Consider the following 18,408-nt stretch of genomic DNA (forward strand, 5'->3'; position numbering starts at 1 on the left):
GACCTGGAAGACCAAAGGCCTGACCTCTGGCTTTTGAGATGCATGAGGGACGTCAAAAGGCCTGGTTTGCTCATCAGTATAGCCGTGTGGGCGGGAGCGAGGGGGGGGGGGGGGGGGGGGGGGGGTTGTAGAACATCTGCTTGGCGTGCAGCCTATCTGCGCCCTCTATCACAGTGGTTCTCAAAGTGGGGTGACCGGTGACCGGGCGCCAGGGGTCCTTGATGGGGACCTTGTAGATTTGCTTTTTTTAATTGTTGTTTGTTTGAACATCTAACATATCTACCATCAAAACATATAATATAACATATATAAGGGAATGTCTGTCTGCATGTTTGTCTGAGGCAATGTCACTGTCCTCACTTGGCTGCACCAATGTAGCCTGGCTAATAAGCCAGACTCAAATCACACTGTCGTGTGGTATTTGAGTCTGGAGATGCTGTGTATGGATCTTGTTTCCCGGGGGGGCGGGTTCAAACATTTTCTCTTTGACGCAATTGGTCAGAGCTACTGTCAGTCAAAGGTCTCAAGCATTAAACGTTACTGTACCAAAGCCCGCCCATATTGCATACCGTGTCCCGATTGGCCACACCAGTTCTCTGGTGTAGGAAATGGGCGTACAATTGAGCCTCTCCAGACCGTAATCCGCAGGCAGGCAATTTTTTTTTGCCAACGGCTGATTCGGTCTGGCTTAGTAGCCAGGCTAGCACCAATGGCTCATGCTTATGGAGGGGATAATGAGGCCCTTTTTTAATTTAACAAATCCGACACTGTTTATTAGCGTTTTTCGGCAACTCTGTTTAACTCTAGCACCGAAGCTTTCCGGCCGGCCTGCGCTTGCGGGCCGTTGACGACACACATCCGGGTACGTCGCCTTATACCACAGTTGGTTCAATCAAATTTGGTTACCTCGTGCAGGTAGACCACATGACATGCCCCTAAAATAATATATAATCTATCACTTGAATTAAGGTGACTTGATTGATTGACATAAAAAGGGCCCAACAATGCAATACATTGTTTTCAAGAGTGTTGGACAAATCAAGCATTACAAAGTTATACAAGAAAACCTACCAATTCCATTTCTCCTCTATTTCCTGTTCTAAGTGTGTCTCATATAACCATTCCCAGCAAAGGGATAATAAATATTGTGGTCAGTAGAACTTGTTGAGCTGGTCATTTTGAAGGTAACTCTCAAGTAAAAAAAAGTGTGGGCACCCCTGCTCTATGGCAACGACAGGGAACTGTGTGTGTGTGTGTGTGTGTGTGTGTGTGTGTGTGTGTGTGTGTGTGTGTGTGTGTGTGTGTGTGTGTGTGTGTGTGTGTGTGTGTGTGTGTGTGTGTGTGTGTGAGTGAGAGAGAGAGAGAGAGAGAGAGAGAGACAAACGTCTGTGAGTCCAAGGAACACACAGATCCCCCCACGGCATGCTTTGCGGACCACCTGGGGGTAATTAATAATATAATGTTGTGCCCATCCCAACTTCCCAAGCTCATCCCTTAACTCTCTCCCCCAGCCCATTATACTGTACACCTCAAAATACTATACATCAATAATATGATCTATTAAATCGCATTACGCACACTGTACATAATTTGGTGTTCATATATTTGAACGGGCCCTGGCAACACCTTTGGAGATGGGGGTCCATGGCTAAATACCAGTTTGGGGGTTTGTGACAAGAAAAGGTTTGAGACCCTCTGCTCTATCACAGGAATTGTTCGGCTTGAGATATTTACACAGTGTTTTTGAGTGTGTAGCTGTTTGTTCTGTTTCATTATGTTAAGTCTTTAGTTAACGCACGGTTTATTTCACTGTTCAGCTCGTGACCCTAAAGGGAAAAACAACATTGTCTTACGAGACACAAACACGAATAAATAAATTAATTCTACCTATTTTGAAAAACCCGAAATAGCCGAGCTTGTAATGTTGACATTTTTAAATGTAAATTATTTTACTTTGGGGGAACATACTATATACACACATATTATGTGTGTGTGAGACCCACATTGGGGTTGCACCCCTATGTTTGGGAACCACTGAATAACCACATCAGGCCTCCCATCAAAACAGCAACCATTATTCTCACTGTAGACACACATAATAATAATAATAATAATAATAATAATAATAATATGGATTGCATCTTTACAGTATATTGCTATTCTAAGCACTAAGCACTAAAAGCGCTTTACAATGGTCCATACATTAGGAGGTGAAGTGGTGAACACTTGATGCCAGCGTCCTCACTTCTCAATGGTGGCAAGCTACCACCGACCGACTCATTGGAGGCAATATGGGGTTCAGTGTCTTGCCCATGGACACTTGGACACCGCGGCCGACCCATGGGTCATTAGACGACCTGCTCTACTTCCTGAGCCACAGCCGCCATAACGGCAACCATACTCTGCACTGCTTCATAGTGGACACACATTATAACCATTCTCTGCACTGCTTCATAGTGGACACACATTATAACCATTCTCTTCACTGCTTCATAGTGGACACACATTGTAACCATTCTCTGCAGTCTGCACTGCTTCATAGTGGACACACATTATAACCATTCTCTGCACTGCTTCATATTAGACATTGCATGCACAGCTGGTTAGCCACATGAACCCTATTCTCCTGCAAACATCCGGTAAAAATAACAGATCTACATTCTACAAGCAGACATTCTAGCAGACCCAACTAAGTAATTGTTATAGGAAGATTCCAATGGCCTTATGACTGATCCTCAAACATAGATGATTTATAGAATTGTGTAATGTGTCTCCATCTGCTGGTCTGCCTCTGCAGTTCAAGCCATCTATTAGAAAACAGATTAGGCTGTTTTTATTTTGTAATTATTCACACACACACACACACACACACACACACACACACACACACACACACACACACACACACACACACACACACACACACACACACACACACACACACACACACACACACACACACACACACACACACACACACACTGATCTCATTACTCCCAGATTCGGCACAGATATGGATGAATTAATTCTACAATTATGCCACCACAATGTGGAATGCCTTACCAACAGCCATCAAAAAGTGCAAATTCCTACCCTCCTTCAAAACCACTATAAAAGAGCACCTGTCTGCAATTTGCAACTGGGCCAAGACAAGTCTTCTAGCTTAGCTCTCTCTCAGCTAAATTTACTTGTACTGCTCCTAGTATTGATGATTTCTGAATTTAATACATAGTATCACAATGGAAACAAGCCCTCAGGGCCTTTGTTTTATCCTTTTAGTAGGCCTACAACTATACTATATATATATACACCTCTGTACTTTTTGCAAACGGTTAATAAAGTATACAATCAATCAATCAATCAATCAAACAGCATCTCTTGGGCATATTCTTTTTTTCCAGCATCCCAAGTTATGGATGGACATCCATAGCCTATAGCCAGGTTGCACCTATAGCCTAGCTCTACGATGGTGAGTGCACAGATAGCAAGTCATGTTGTGATTCTGTCGTGACTGCTGATATTTAATGACTTTCGTGGTAAAGGAAGCTAGAATGGTGCAGGCCACTTCAAGGATGAAAACTGATTTGGAGCCTTCATTGACAACATCATCTGGGGTATTAGCAGAGAGATGTGCAAAGATTTCAGGATTATCAGTACAGAGATGAAACATAAGGTTTGACTCCAAATGTTTGTACATTCTCAGTCACTTCATGGAAAATGAAGTGAAAAAACTATTCTGTCAGGGCAGGCGTCAATTACAGAAATATTTTTTGAAGAACAAATAGTTTTACCTTGTGGGTGATGAAGGCCAAAGACTCTGGAGAGTAGGTCAGCCACTTGAACCTGTAGAAACAAATAAGAATTTGAAAAACTTGTCATATCACAGGTTTACAGGTGTAAAACAGTGTGAAAATATTTTTCGGCAAGCTCCATTATTGTTTTGTGATTTCCATAAAAGATAAAGCGAGAAAAAGAAGTCGGCAAGTGGAAGACAGACCTATTTACACTGCATGAGCATAGCAGCAGTAGATTATTTTATCCTATATCTTGTGTATGTGGTGGAGATTGGAGAATAATATCCAGCTAGCTAGGGCATGACAAATACTAGAGCTCCGTTTGTAACCTCATATCTACGCTTAGCTCAGCGTAGCAGATATATTGAGGTTCCAAACGGAGCTAGACAAATAAAATGCTTTCTGGGTTTTGAAAGAATATTACCCCCACCCCCAGCCATTTTTGTTGTATTTTTGGGTCATCAATGTGTCAAAAAGAAGATTGTAATGTTATTTTTGTAACAGTAGCCTACTATTTTGTCAATGTAATTTACGATGAAAACACTAAAGGCTACTGTAAGTAAGCCTGTGCCTTACGGAAATGTGGTACATTCCGTAGCCTACCTCCTGTTTCTGTATCTGTTTCTGCAGCTTGATGTACATCCCAGGCTGGACTTTTGATTCCCTTGTTGATTGATGCTGAGTCTGAGTGCCAAGCAGGGAGGCATTGCATGGGTTAAAGCTAGGGTACAAATGATGCAATCATGCAGAATACTTTTGTATGTGTAGCAGTAGCACATTAATGTTGGCATATGGCACATTAGGACTAGTCCACTAATATTAATTTAATTTAGGGCTAGGTCTGTGTGTTTCTGGAAATATTAATCATGACCACATTCTATGTCCATGGCTAACACTGTCCATCACAAGCTGACATGGTGATGCTGATGGCCCTAACATTAATGATACATTCTAAAGTAAGAATAATATACTTCATACTATCAATAAACGCACCTTACTTTGTGTAGTTGTCGGTGACACTGGAAAGGCTTGGGTACACATTGTCGTCAGATTGTTCCTGTGTTTAGGCTATAACTCTATGGTGGTTGTTCTTTCAATCCAGACAATAATGTTCATGAATCATGGTTCCGCGTAGCCCAAACATTTAGAATCTCGTAGAGGGTTTTTTTCGATTCTGACGAATCTCTCTACGAGAGTCTAAAACACAACCCCCCCCTTTACCGTCGAAAGTTGAACGTTTGTGCCTCAAAATCACTCTTACCTTGTACAAATGCAAAATCTAAGCTGCTTTTAATGTTGCCCCACTTGTTTGTGAGGTGTACGGATTCAGATTAAACACGGAACATGCTTATTTTTCAATAAAAAAGCTATTTTAATCCACTCTGTTTCTGAATCCTCCATTGTAAATGCGGTAAACGGCGCAACAGAATATTGCCCGCGCCCCTAGCGGCCAGGGTTCTCTTGCGCATTTACAATGGAGAGAAAAGCAAGATGGCCGCCAGATTCCGAGACAGAGTGGATTAAAATAGCTTTTTTATTGAAAAATAAGCATGTTCCGTGTTTAATCTGAATCCGTACACCTCACAAACAAGTGGGGCAACATTAAAAGCAGCTTAGATTTTGCATTTGTACAAGGTAAGAGTGATTTTGAGGCACAAACGTTCAACATTCGACGGTAAAGGGGGGGGTTGTGTTTTAGACTCTCGTAGAGAGATTCGTCAGAATCGAAAAAAAACCTCTACGAGATTCTAAATGTTTGGGCTAGGTTCCGCGGGGGATGCCCAATTTCTTGGAAATAGCCTAATATGGTTGGAAAGTTGGGAGAGAGAAGGTAACGGCTGCAGCCTGCAGGAAAAGTGTCTACTGCCCTAGGCTAGGCCCCATCTTTCGCGCAGACGAAATGAAAGCCTGGGTATCGAGGCTAGGCCCCAGGCAGCCGGCGTTAACATGGGACGGTATATTCCAGACTGTCCCTTTAATTTAATTTTTTTCTGACGACGTGACGTACAGAACCCGGAACTGAATGTCAATGTTGTTATGGTAATGTTGACAATCTCCTCCAGACCTCCACACATGCGAGTTTATCAGTGTTATTTAAAATAACATATAAAAAAAATACTATTTAAGTGAATGGATGCATTATATGGTGAGGTGGATCTGCAGAAACTCAACTGAAAAGGGGCCTGTACTGTACTATTTCCACGTCGTTATTAATGTTTAGCAGTTTAAACATTTTTAGCACCTGTTGGGAGACTTCAGTACCATTGGGTTCTGACTTGTAGGGCTAGCCTACCTTAACCTAACGTTGCCTTTTACCTCATCTAATGCTTTACAAACGTTACATTACGCAACCTGGCTGGTTTGGCTATATCGTTGAACGTCTGCAGAATATGATGTCGTAGTCGTAATAGCTGGTACTGTGGGAGATAATTATAGTAGGCCACATCTAATCAGGTATTGTAATTTGTACAATTATGAGGCACATATTTACTTGACTTAATTGAGTATTTGCATTTTTCATACAGTGCTACATTTCAGAGGCAATATTGTTATCACCACAAAAATTTGACAGCATATTTGCTTCATGTTACTTTGCAGATTAAGATTATGAATTATTATGCAATAATTTTAATCAAGGGGGAAAAAAAATAGCTGATCCACTGGCTCACTGCACACATGTATACAATAGCGTGTAATCCGTGTAGAACATCGCACTCAATTGATTATCATTAATAATTATTGTCTGATAACATGATTTATCTACACTATAGTGTAAATGTCATGAGTACTTTTACTTAGCTAATAGCTATATTGTTATGCTTATACTTTTGCACTTTGACGTAAGTAACATTTTGAATTCAGGGTGTCGGGCGAGGCTGTAACATTGTGGTATTGCTGGTATTTACTTAAGAAAAGAAAAAAAATCAATCGGAGTGCTTAATCCCCCAGTGTGTGTAACCCTGTTCCATGCTCACCACAGGTGTAACGGTACAACACTACAGGTACAGGATCAACTGACTCCGGCGGACCGATCGAGATGTCGTCATTATTCCACGTGACCGTGTCCACCTTTGGTGCCAGATCCATGTTTGTCCAGCTGAGGTCAACGGTGACTCGGAAGGCCCTGGGATCGTTCACCAGATTCAGACTGCTCCGTCGTAGTCCAGGAACACGTCTGTTCCCCCGTGGCCACGTTCTAACACAGATACCCAAAATGACACTGTTTTGCTGGGGTGCAGTTCACGTGTCCGGCTGCGTGGCCACTTGTCAGGAGGCTCTTCCCGCGGAGAGGAAATCAGTAGCTAAAGTCCAGGTTCACAAACTTGTCTTCCTCCTGCGCCTCAGCCTCCGGGCGCTGGTGCTGCTCCTCAAGTTTGTCCCTCTCCTCCTCCTCACGCCCCTGACCTGGGTCTCCTCTGGCTGGGCGTCTCGCTGGCTGGACGTTCTGCTGTGGGTGACGGAGACGTCCGGTCCCACCTTCATCAAGCTGGGCCAGTGGGCCAGCACCCGGCGCGACATCTTCTCCCGGGAGTTCTGTGACCGCTTCTCGCGGCTCCACGTCAAGGTACAATTAACGCCTTATTGCAATTATTTGAGGTAATGGGCATCGTTTCCATTCATCATACATTCAGCTGTTCATACTTTCGAAAATAGCAGATTTTTGGCCACAGTAGGACTACATTATATTTGTATATTTAAGTTACCATAAGTTTGGAATCGACACTAGATCAGCAATTTCTGCTATTTTCGAAAAAGATGGAATTCATTTCATACAGATGAATGGAAACGATTCTGAACACCTACGTCGCAACGCCGCAGCCGATCCGGCCAATATGTCTGAGTCATAGTGTCGGGGGCTTTGACAGAGTAACCGTTGTACATGCCTGTGGTACTGTCTGTGTACCTTTTGTGACCATATATGGACAACTCTGTATCTGTCTGTCTGTCTTTGTTTATGGTTATGATTGAGGCAGCCGTGGCACGCTGGACCCAGTAGATAAACATAAAACAATATAAAATCATTATATTTGACTATTAATCGTCAAAGTAAAATGCCATGATCTTGACATCCCCTAAGGTACGCCCCCACTCCTGGGCCCGGACCAAGCAGTCTCTCCGCCGGGCGTTCGGGGAAGGCTGGAGGAGGCTGTTTGTGTTCGAGAGCAAGGAGCCGGTGGGCTCTGGCTGCGTGGCCCAGGTGTACCGAGGCTGGGCCAGGGTGGACGGCGTGGAAGACCCCGACTTCCAGACACTGGTGGAGAAGATGGAGAGAGAAGAGCACCTGCTGGAGGCCTGGGAGATCCCTGGTCTCTGGGGAATGATCAGCTCCTTGTGGGGCCTCTGGAAGAAGAAGAGAGAGTGGGCCGACCCCCCGGGGAGCCATCACGGCGGCAGCCACCCAGACATGGAGCATTTGATACCAGTGGCGATCAAGGTGAATGTGATGATCAGAGATGGTGAAGAAAAAGTTGTGTACTTAAAACATTAAAGCTCTATATTCTTATACTTACAATAGTAATTGCTAGTGTTTACTTTTCATTACTAGGAGTTGTAAATAGAAAATAACATGTCAGGTTGGTCACCAGTGTCATCCAATCAGAAATGAGGGCCCATTTATGAGCACCATTTCCGTTTATTGAATTTATTTCTTATCACTTCCAATTTCACTTCTGTATCCTGTAGGTCAGAGTTCTCTCTCCTGATTGGACAAAGTTGTATATATTCATTGTATGTATTTCTATTTATTAAAGAGCTGGAGAGATGGGAAGACCCCTGTTGCTGAACAAACACTCCATAGAGCAGTGACTATTATCATAATGTTGAGCAAAAACACGTATCACTTACAGCACCTTTTGTCGTCCAAAAAAAAGTAAAATAACGTGTCTCTATATAGACCTGTCGCTATGAATCAGCAACTGAAATGTTGTAACCGTGACAGCCCTTTCCCTTTACTGTAGGTTCTCCACCCAGGCATCAAGAGTCAGGTGGAGATGGACTTGCTGCTGATGAAAGCAGCCAGCTGGCTGCTACACCGTCTACCTGGACTCAAATGGCTCAGTCTGCCAGAGATCGTAGAGGAGTTTGAAAAGCTCATGACCAAACAGGTACGAAGCTCTCCGTTTAGAACATGCATTTTTGGTATTTTATTGTGTGTGACAGCAACAGAAGAAACCTCTTTTTTCCCAGGATATGCATTTTATAGGTTTTTTGTATCTCTGTCTTGTCTTATGTAGCAGAATTAATTATTATTATAACATATGGACAGAAATGTATATTGTACAAAGCCAACAAGTATTTACTATTTAGTAGGATTTGAAGCAACATGTTTGTTTAATAGAATTGACTTGACCCCCATTTCAGATTGACCTCCGTTTTGAAGCCAGGAATATTGAACGCTTCAAAGAAAACTTCCGGGATGTGGATTTTGTCAAGTTCCCCACTCCACTGCGACCATTTGTCACCAGGACAATCTTAGTGGAAACCTTTGAGGTGAGTTGTTATTGTATTGTCTGCTTTCACCTTTATTTTATATTTTTAGGCTGACAGGAAGAGAGAGATGGGGGGGTGACATGCAGTAAAGGCCGTCGGGATCGGGAGTCGAGCCCGTGGCACACTACCAGACTCGGACTACCGGCCAAGGTGCCTGGACTGCTGAGCCACTGCCCAGGGCCAAAACTGTTACTTTGCAGGATTCTAATTCAAAAGTAGCAGATCTACAAGCTAAAAACATTTTGAGCTTGTAGATCTGCTACTTTTGAGATGTGATGAGATGAGATATACTTTATTGTCCCACGGGGGGAAATTTGTCTTGGGAAAAGTGCACTAGCACATAAACGTTTTACAAAACACACACAGACAATACATAAATAGAAGCATTGTACAGATATTGCAGAGAGACAGACAACCCAGGCATAAGCCATCTTCATAATAAGTATACTGTAATACATAATGATTTTTGTGATGCTGTAGTATGATCAAGTAGGCCTAGGACATTAATTTACGAAAAAAAAGTTTGAATATGGAGATAAGAGGTTTCTGCCCGACGGCAACGACATGCAAACCTCATTGGCAGAGGAAAGTAATTCTTTATTTATACTCCGTCATACAACAGTGTCACTCACTGAAAATAGGAACACCAAGTTAAATCAAGTCTTCAATCAGTCTTTCAAAGTTTCAAATGTTTATTACAGCAGAAAGGTAGTGTGTTTTTTATTTCCTATTTGGTTCATACTTGTGTGTAATATTCTGGCCACGATTTTCACATCAAAACCCAGTATAAGCTTTTAAACATGGTCCAAGCCAGTGTTATTCAGTTGGTGTTCAATCATTAAAAACGTGATTAATCTTTATGTATCTCTCAGGAGAGTGAGCCCATATCCAACTACCTGAGCTCTGGTGTACCACAGGAGGTGAAGCAGAGAATAGCCAGGATGGGAGTGCAGACCATGCTAAAGATGGTAAGATGAAGCAATAAGACGCAATGGACTGTGGGTTAATATTATTTTATTGATTTAATAAAATAGCTCTATGTTCCTAGCCTGGCTCCAGCCCCTGATTCGATAGCCTCACATTCAGGGTCTGGTGGTGACACTGTTAAGGCAGGGTTTTCTCGGTTGAAAATCTAATCGGCTCGATTGGGGGCGATATATCTACACACTGTCCTTGGAATGCCTCGGGATCACCCAGGAGGATTTGGCTAATGTTGCTCGGCAAAGGGAAGTCTATTTCGTCTTTACAGTCGTGCAAATTTATCCTAATAAAATAAAAATCATTGAAGCATACCGGTATATTACATTTGGACATTGTGGAATAGTTGTCAGACTGCGCATCGTGAGACTATTGACAATGCGACTATGTCTATGTGCCTCTCTTTTTCCCAGGTATTTGTGGACAACTTTGTCCATGGGGACCTCCACCCTGGAAACATCCTGGTGCAGCGACGGGGGGATACTCTTGATCAAGGTTAGTATAGTTTTGCGTTCGTCATTAGTTTTCATTTTTCGTTATTTTTTTTAAAAATTAAATAAATTAAAATATTTTTTTTTAATTTTTTCAGTTTAGTTTTAATTCGTTATCAAAGCGGTTTTGCTAGTTTAGTAAGCTTTTTAACTTTCAATTTGATTATTTTTAGTGTTAGTTATTTTTGAGTGGTGCAACCACTCCTATAGACAGCTATGTGTGTCCCTGGGTCTGTCCCATGGCTGTGTCCGAGCACGAAAGCTGGCTGGCTGTGTCTGAGCACGAAAGCAGTACAGTGACAGTATAGTACAGCAGAGGGAACCCCACACGGTAACTCAGTCATTTCTCAACCATGCGGGGCGGCTCGCCAGAAACGAGCCGCCCCCCCCTGGCCGCGTTCCTGTGGGTCTGGAACTTCCATTTATTTATGTTTTTGTACAATTTACAATTTAGGCATTTAGCAGACGCTCTTAATCCAGAGCGACTTACATTTAAGCAAGAACAAAAGCATGGGAATACATCACATAAAAGCATTTATCAATATCATGAAACATGCGTAAGCTAAGAAAGTAACAGTGGAATATCTATATAATGAAACTATACATACACTATACATATAAACTATACATATTTACTACTATGCTATACATATGTACTATGGCGTGCTATAACTATATACAATACAATTATAGTGCTGTCTACATAACATGCTATAAGTCTGTGTCAAATGCTATCTAAGCCAACAGAAATGCTATCTAAGGGGTTAGGGTAAGTGCTATGGGCCATGATGGAGTCTGAAAAGGTGGGTTTTCAGGCTACGGCGGAAGATTGTGAGTGATGCTGCAGTTCTGACTGCAATGGGAAGTGCATTCCACAGTTTTGGAGCCAGAAGGGAGAAGAGTTTGGGACGTGTGGAGCGTTGGCCCGGCGTTTTTAGTGAGGGTACTTCCAGTTTCCCTGCGTTGGCTGATCTGAGTGCGCGGGAGGGTTTGTAGGGTTCAATCATACTTGTAAGATATGGGGGAGCCATACCTTTGGTTGCTTTGAATGCCAGCATCAGAGTTTTGTATTCTGTGCGGGCAGCGACCGGGAGCCAGTGGAGGGAGCGGAGCAGGGGGGAGACATGTGAGAATTTTGGCTGGTTGAAGACCAAGCGAGCTGCTGCATTTTGGATCAGCTGGAGAGGCTTAAGTGCACATGCTGGTAGGCCAGTAAGGAGGGAGTTACAATAGTCGAGTTTTGACAAGACTTGTCTGGATTAGGAGCTGGGCTGATTCCTGGGTGAGGAACGGTCTAATTCGTCGTATGTTATAGAGTGTGAACCTACATGATCGAGTGACAGCTGTGATGTGAGCTTTGAACGAGAGCTGACTATCCAGGACAACACCAAGATTCCTGGCTGTTGGGACAGACGTTACCAGGGCGTTGTCTACGGAAATAGTTAGCTCCCGCATAGGGCAGGACTTAGCTGGGAAGAAGAGAAGCTCAGTCTTGTCTGGGTTCAGCTTGAGGTGGTTGGAGGACATCCACTGTGAGATGTCAGCCAGGCATGCAGTGATGCGCTCTTCCACCTGAGTGGCAGAGGGGGGAAAGGATAGGAACAGTTGTGTGTCATCGGCGTAGCAGTGATAGGATATATTGTGAGCAGAGATGATAGTGCCAAGGGATTTAGTGTACAGTGAGAAAAGGAGGGGACCAAGTACAGATCCCTGTGGGACCCCAGTTTGGAGGGTTCGGGGGGATGATAACAGACCTTTCCAGGAAACCTGGTAGGTCCGGTCGGTGAGGTAGGAGGAGAACCACTTTAGTGCCGTTCCACCGATGCCTAGCTCCGCTAGGGTGTCTAGGAGCAGCTGGTGGTTCACTGTGTCAAATGCTGCTGATAGGTCTAGGAGAATCAGTACTGCAGAGTGGGAAGCAGCTTGGGCAGCATGCAGTGCTTCTGTGACTGCCAGCAGGGCAGTTTCTGTGGAGTGGGCTTTCTTGAATCCGGACTGGTTGGGATCCAGCAGGTTGTTCTGTGAGAGATGGAGAGAGAGCTGGTTGGAGACGACACGTTCAATGGTTTTAGAAATAAATGAAAGGAGTGATACCGGTCTGTAGTTCTTGACATCTGAGGAGTCAAGGGTTGGTTTTTTGAGGAGTGGTGTTACTCTGGCTGACTTGAGGGCAGATGGGACGCAGCCTGAGGTTACTGAGGTGTTGATGATGGAGGTGATGAAGGGGAGCAGATCAGGTGCGATGGTCTGGAAGATTGGAGACGGGACAGGGTCAAGAGGACAAGTGGTAGGTCTAGAGGATGTTACTAGTTGTAGAACCTCGTCTGGGGAAAGAGGAGAGAAGGAGGACATGCATGGTATGTTGGGGTTGGTGTTGGTTGAGTCCGAGCACGAAATATGGGATTAGTCAGGTGAGTGATTCATCAAGCTCAGAAAAACAGTCAAAATCTAAAAAAAAATTAAGCTTTTTGAAATGTTTTGACAATAGGGCTTAAAGCGCAAATAACATGCATTTTAAAACTGCTTTTAATATTTAATAATCATATTGTCTATGTCCCTCAAAGTTATTTATAATGGTTTGAGCCTCAATCACCACTCTGATATAACCAGGCCTTGTCAATTCTTTCTGGACTTTGAAAGCAGTTTTAGCTGCAGTACTACACTGTCCTGAGGTGGAGAGGGTGCTGATATGCAGATTATTTAATATTTGAGTCATTATAATACTCATGCTAGATAAAACCAGGCTTGTTTCCATTCCATGCCAGCTTGGAAAATCAACAATGGTGGACATTGTAAACAAAGTGGAAATGCAAATTTGCAACTGAAGACTGAAGAAATGGAGGAATTATACAAAGTAGGGTGACATTGATGACATCACGATGAGGCCAAAATCAGTCGAGCTGTTTCTGAGAGCAATTTCCATTAAAACACCCATATGACATGAAGGCCTGATTGTTCAAAATTGGTTATTTGTTGGGATAGAAAACACACATGGGAGCTCCAAAAACACAAAAGAAATTGAAAAAGTAGAATTTTATGTTATAGGTCCTTTAAACCTTAGTTTTCGTAATTCCTAGATTCTATTTCATTTCAGTTAGCTATAATGTTTTTATTGTATTTATTTTTTACTTTTAGTTTTGGTTATTTCATTTAGTTTAATAACCCTTCAGGGTCCGGCGGTGAAGCCCGTCAGGACACGGCCACGCTGACAGACCTGTGGGACATGGTGATGGTGAGCATGAAGCCGGGCTCAGAGCCTCTGCAGCTGGTGCTGCTGGACGCCGGCATCGTGGCCCAGCTGGGCCAGCGGGACCGGGACAACTTCAGAGCCGTCTTCACCGCCGTGGTGCTGCGGCAGGTGAGCAACGCTGGGGAAAGTACAATGTTTTATACTTAAGTGAACGTGTCAATATTGCAATATCGAAATAGACTGTTGCAAGTAAGAGTCCAGAATTCAAAATTAGCTTGAGTAAAAGTGCAAACGTGTTGGTATCAATGTACTTACCGGTAATAAAGTACCAAAGGTAAAAAGTAGTCATGACATTATGCAGAATGTCCCATTTCACAAGTTTTCAAAATAATAATGTATTAAATATTTATATTTTTGAATGGCCGAAATATATATAGGGCTCAAGTGGTTAATGTACTGTATGTTTTGTAGTAAATTAGTAATAATCAAAAAAGTAACCAGTAACTAGTGTTTTACAATAATTGTAGTGGAGTAAAACATTGTGTTTGTGCGTGCGTGCGTGAGTAGGGTGAACGGGTAGCAGAGCTCCTCCTCCATCATGCCAGGGCTCACGAGTGTGAGGATGTACCAGGTTTCAAGAGGGAGATGGCAGAGCTGGTAGACCAGGCCCTCAGCAACACCCTCTCACTGGGAAAGGTACTGTGTTAGCCCAGCATGTATTCATGTTTTTGTGTCTTAGTGTTCCCAATAAGGAAATGGAAGTGTGTCGCGTTACTGCTGTGCTCAGGTGGCATAATTAAGCCTGTGTTTTCAGCAGATAAGGGAATGATTTGATTGAACTAGTAAGAGTTGCAGGGTAGGTTTTTCGTTTTCTATTAATTTGTCACAGATCAAGTTAAACATGTATCCCTGTGCTAAAGTACATTAACCTGACTCTGCCCAGATTGCGGCAGTATTGAGTTCACAAGTTCCCTCCTCCTGCCTGCATCATTCTGGGCTCGATGAACCGAACGATGAACCGAAAGCAGTGGGACAAACATTTGATATCTCCATAATAATTTCGTGTTGTAGTCTTGTTAGGTTGTGTTTACATTTGCGCTGTGGCACAGCTTCAATATGTCATAAGTCTCACGTTGATCCCGCCTCTAGCGGCCGCATACAGCCGCATCTCGCTCCGACCAGATTTGGTTCGGAGTGCATCGTCTCTGCCTGAAGGGAGAGAGCCCTCTCTCTTCGGGCAAAATGCTAATGTTGTCCAGCAAGGGGAGTGGTTCAACCAGGCTAAAAGTACATAGTCGGTACAGTGAATTTGTACAGTAGCAGCCATTTATTTTATTTTATTTGTTTTTACAGGTTCAAGTGGCTGACCTACTCTCCAGAGTATTTGGCCTTCTCATCACCCACAAGGTGAAATTATTTTTTCTTCAAATCTATGCCTTTTCGTTTTCTGTAATTGCAGCACCACTATTATGATTTATGAATCATGCAAATGCAGTTGAAGTTGTGCTATCATTTGATGCCTTTCTATAGATAGAGAGACCTTTATTGATTCCATGGGGAATTTCATTCACCAGAAGCAGCACAGCAGTTACGTTAATAAAGAAAGGTACTGTAGAAATGCAGCAGCAGATACAAGAAATGTCTCTGTAGTGCTTGATCATCTCATCAGTCAAGCACCATCAATAATGGAGCAACAGTATAGCGTATGCACATGCATAAAGTGAGTGGCAAAGTGAGTTTAATGCAATCAGATACTGTAGGACCTTTCTGTTTGGATGTATGGGCTGTCAAGGCCAGAAAGTAGTTTTTTGCCACTCAGTAGGCGTTCCCGTATATCTTCCAGGTATGATGATGAGTAGTATACACCTAATACTAATAAATACAGTTGCAGTGTCATCACAGTATCCCATAACCAAATGGCAAATCCATACGCAAAACGGTATAGACACAACTATTCACTTAAACTTAAAGGACATGAAAATGTCCTCATAGAAAATATGGTATTTCGAGGTGAGACTGATGAGTAGCTTTGCGTCCATTCAGCAGTTTGTGTGATGTTGCGGTTAACTTGTAATGTGTTCTTAGGTGAAACTGGAGAGCAACTTTGCATCCATGGTTATTGCCATCATGGTGCTGGAGGGCCTGGGCAGGTCCCTGGACCCTAACCTGGACATCCTGGAGATGGCTAAGCCCCTGCTCCTCCAGAACTGTGCCTCGATGCTCTGACACACGACACGCACACATCAACATGGACTGTCATTCGGAAAAGGTTGCATAGTATACACATGACATGAAAATATATCCAGTTAAAACCACATGAAACCTAACCCATTTGGCAAACATTTGGCAAAAGCTGTATATCAGCTGATTTCTGCGAAGCGATTTGTTTTAGAGGGAGAGTGGGAGGGGTGCTACCGTGCTAGTATAGACCCCTGGGGGAATTCCATAAGTACCTGGTTAAAGGATTCAGTCGTAGTCCCTCATAGAGGAGCATCAATATTGTATTATGTTACCTCTCATCTCCACATTCTAACTTTTTGTGATGTTGAGTAAATGAATGTCTACTCTAGTCCTGTCCTACTTGATCATACTACAGTGTTACACAAAAGCATCAAAAGTAGAAGATCCACAAGATCAGAACGTGGTGTGAAACGACGCGTTTTGACCTTGTAGATCTGCTACTTTTGAATTTATATCCTGAAAAGTAACCGTTTTGAACATATGAGGTTTCCACCCGCATCGGCGCGTCTCGCACGGCTGGAAGAAGAAACCGCTGAGCTCCAGAGGAAAAGCATTAAGCAGTCACACCGAGGACCACCTCCACCATCCGCCTTCTCCAGAATTTCCAGTTCCGTTCCACCTGTTCACAGGCGATTGATGGGCTTACACTGTCCTGTGAAGTGAGTGTGCAGTATATTAGAACAGCTATAGTAGTGGCAAAGGAGACAGTTGAGGAAGACTGAGGAATTCTCTCAAGTAGCGCTGAAGACGACGTCACTCTGGATCCTGACACGGCACATCCCAATCTCCTCCTGTCGTTGCAGGTGAAACACGAAAAAGTTATATTCAATTTTATTGTACACTACTACACTTAAATCAACCATTGCAATTCATTGCTCTATTTATGTATGTTCATGTAAGTCATGTTTTGGGTTTTTGGGTGTTTACAGCACGGTGCCAATGAAGATTCCATGTACGAACCTCACAGTTGACAATAAAATATGTCTGAATGTGATAATGACCATACGACTTAATTTTACTCGTTTGTGGTTTTTTAAAACTATGCAGTAGCCAGTTTCTACTCTTAAACCCTAGACTATACAGATATATTCTGTAAATACTCCCCATTCCACACAAAGCTGTCATCTATTTAACTGCCAGTTAAATTATCAGTCATTTTATTTATTTATTGTTCTTAATGTTTTAATTTGTGGACGTTTGGGAAGACTTGTCAATTTCTAAGTGCAGGAACCATTTCTAATTAAGACTTCTTATGGGACACATTTAACAATTATTTGTCTGTGACCAAGGGTCTGTAAATGTCTTTTACAAGAGAAGTCAAGCTCAAGAATGGAGGGACTTTGCTTTAAGTTGTGAATTTATTTGGTGTGGGAAATGGAAAAATTCACTTACACATTCTCTCTGGATAAGGGCGTCTGCTAAATGCTGAAATTGTTAAGTAATATTTTGAATACAGAACTTTTACTTCTGTGGTTTGTTGGGATTAGCCTGTATTCCCCAGCAGGTGGAGACAACATTCAAATTAGTATAACTTCTATGTTTTTCTTATAATCTGCACATTCTGTGTGAATAAAAAAAGGTCTCAGACGCTGTGCACATTGCCACATTCATGTTGTTTTTGTGAATGTGAGAAGAGGCTCTCTCTCTCTCTGTATGTGTTTGACTGTCTCACAGTCTCAGCTCTTCACCAGCCAGTTTCCCTGAAGCAGCAGTGCCACCTGCTGGATGCAGCTCGGTACTGCGGTGGAGTCGGTGCTGAGGCTGAGCAGACCATGAGGTTGACCGTTGGCGAACGGCATCACTTTGACTAGACACCAGAAAACATGAGAAAGTAATCGGCAAACGACTATCTGCTGCAAACTATCCATTATTTTCATATAGGGATTATTCTATATGCATTACAATTGTTGCATGTAATATTGTATTTATCAATAATTCAGTAAAGTAAAAGAAAAAAATCCTTCATTTTGTTTCCCTTAGGAATGCTGAAAGGTGGATTTTCAGGCCGGTTTTAAAGGACAACTTTAGTTTTTTTCAACCAAGGTTCATGTTTTAGGTTCTTATTAGAGAAAGTAAAAGGTGAGTGTTAATTTTCTTTCATTTGCTGCTTTCTTTCGTTTTAGGGATTTTTGACAGGGGGGCGGGGGCATTCGAGCATGGGGCTAAATATGTATTTTCTTACCAAATTTGATGGTGATTTATTTATTTATTTATTATTTACTAT

At 42.7% G+C, this 18,408-nt stretch overlaps 1 protein-coding gene across 3 annotated transcripts; it reads left to right on the top strand.

Moving 5' to 3' along the window:
- Positions 1-5,802: 5,802 nt before the first annotated feature.
- On the top strand, positions 5,803-17,968 carry adck2 (aarF domain containing kinase 2). 3 transcript variants are annotated; one of them, XR_014569171.1, is made up of 12 exons: positions 5,828-5,940; positions 6,775-7,359; positions 7,873-8,229; positions 8,753-8,899; positions 9,156-9,284; positions 10,157-10,252; positions 10,676-10,757; positions 13,924-14,111; positions 14,511-14,639; positions 15,297-15,350; positions 16,029-16,987; positions 17,859-17,968. XR_014569171.1 is itself a non-coding variant. In XM_083763544.1 (11 exons), the coding sequence occupies exons 2-11, from the start codon at positions 6,832-6,834 to the stop codon at positions 16,167-16,169; spliced, it is 1,851 nt and encodes a 616-aa protein (XP_083619670.1). In that variant the 5' UTR covers positions 5,803-5,834; positions 6,775-6,831; the 3' UTR covers positions 16,170-17,783. The 3 variants fall into 3 exon arrangements, 2 of the variants coding, with proteins under 2 accessions (XP_083619670.1, XP_083619669.1); XM_083763544.1 differs by lacking the exon at positions 17,859-17,968 and having other exon boundaries at positions 5,803-5,834; positions 16,029-17,783; XM_083763543.1 differs by lacking the exon at positions 17,859-17,968 and having other exon boundaries at positions 16,029-17,783.
- The last annotated feature ends 440 nt before the right edge of the window (positions 17,969-18,408 follow it).

This window comes from Protomyctophum parallelum (assembly GCF_964188405.1).
Source record: "Protomyctophum parallelum genome assembly, chromosome: 4".
Taxonomy (NCBI): domain Eukaryota; kingdom Metazoa; phylum Chordata; class Actinopteri; order Myctophiformes; family Myctophidae; genus Protomyctophum; species Protomyctophum parallelum.

Coding starts and splice junctions, on each gene's coding strand:
- adck2 (XM_083763544.1), top strand. CDS start 6,832: ATGTCGTCATTATTCCACGTGACCGTGTCCACCTTTGGTGCCAGATCC. Junction 7,360..7,872: donor TCTCGCGGCTCCACGTCAAG/GTACAATTAACG, acceptor ACATCCCCTAAG/GTACGCCCCCACTCCTGGGC. Junction 10,253..10,675: donor TGCAGACCATGCTAAAGATG/GTAAGATGAAGC, acceptor TCTTTTTCCCAG/GTATTTGTGGACAACTTTGT.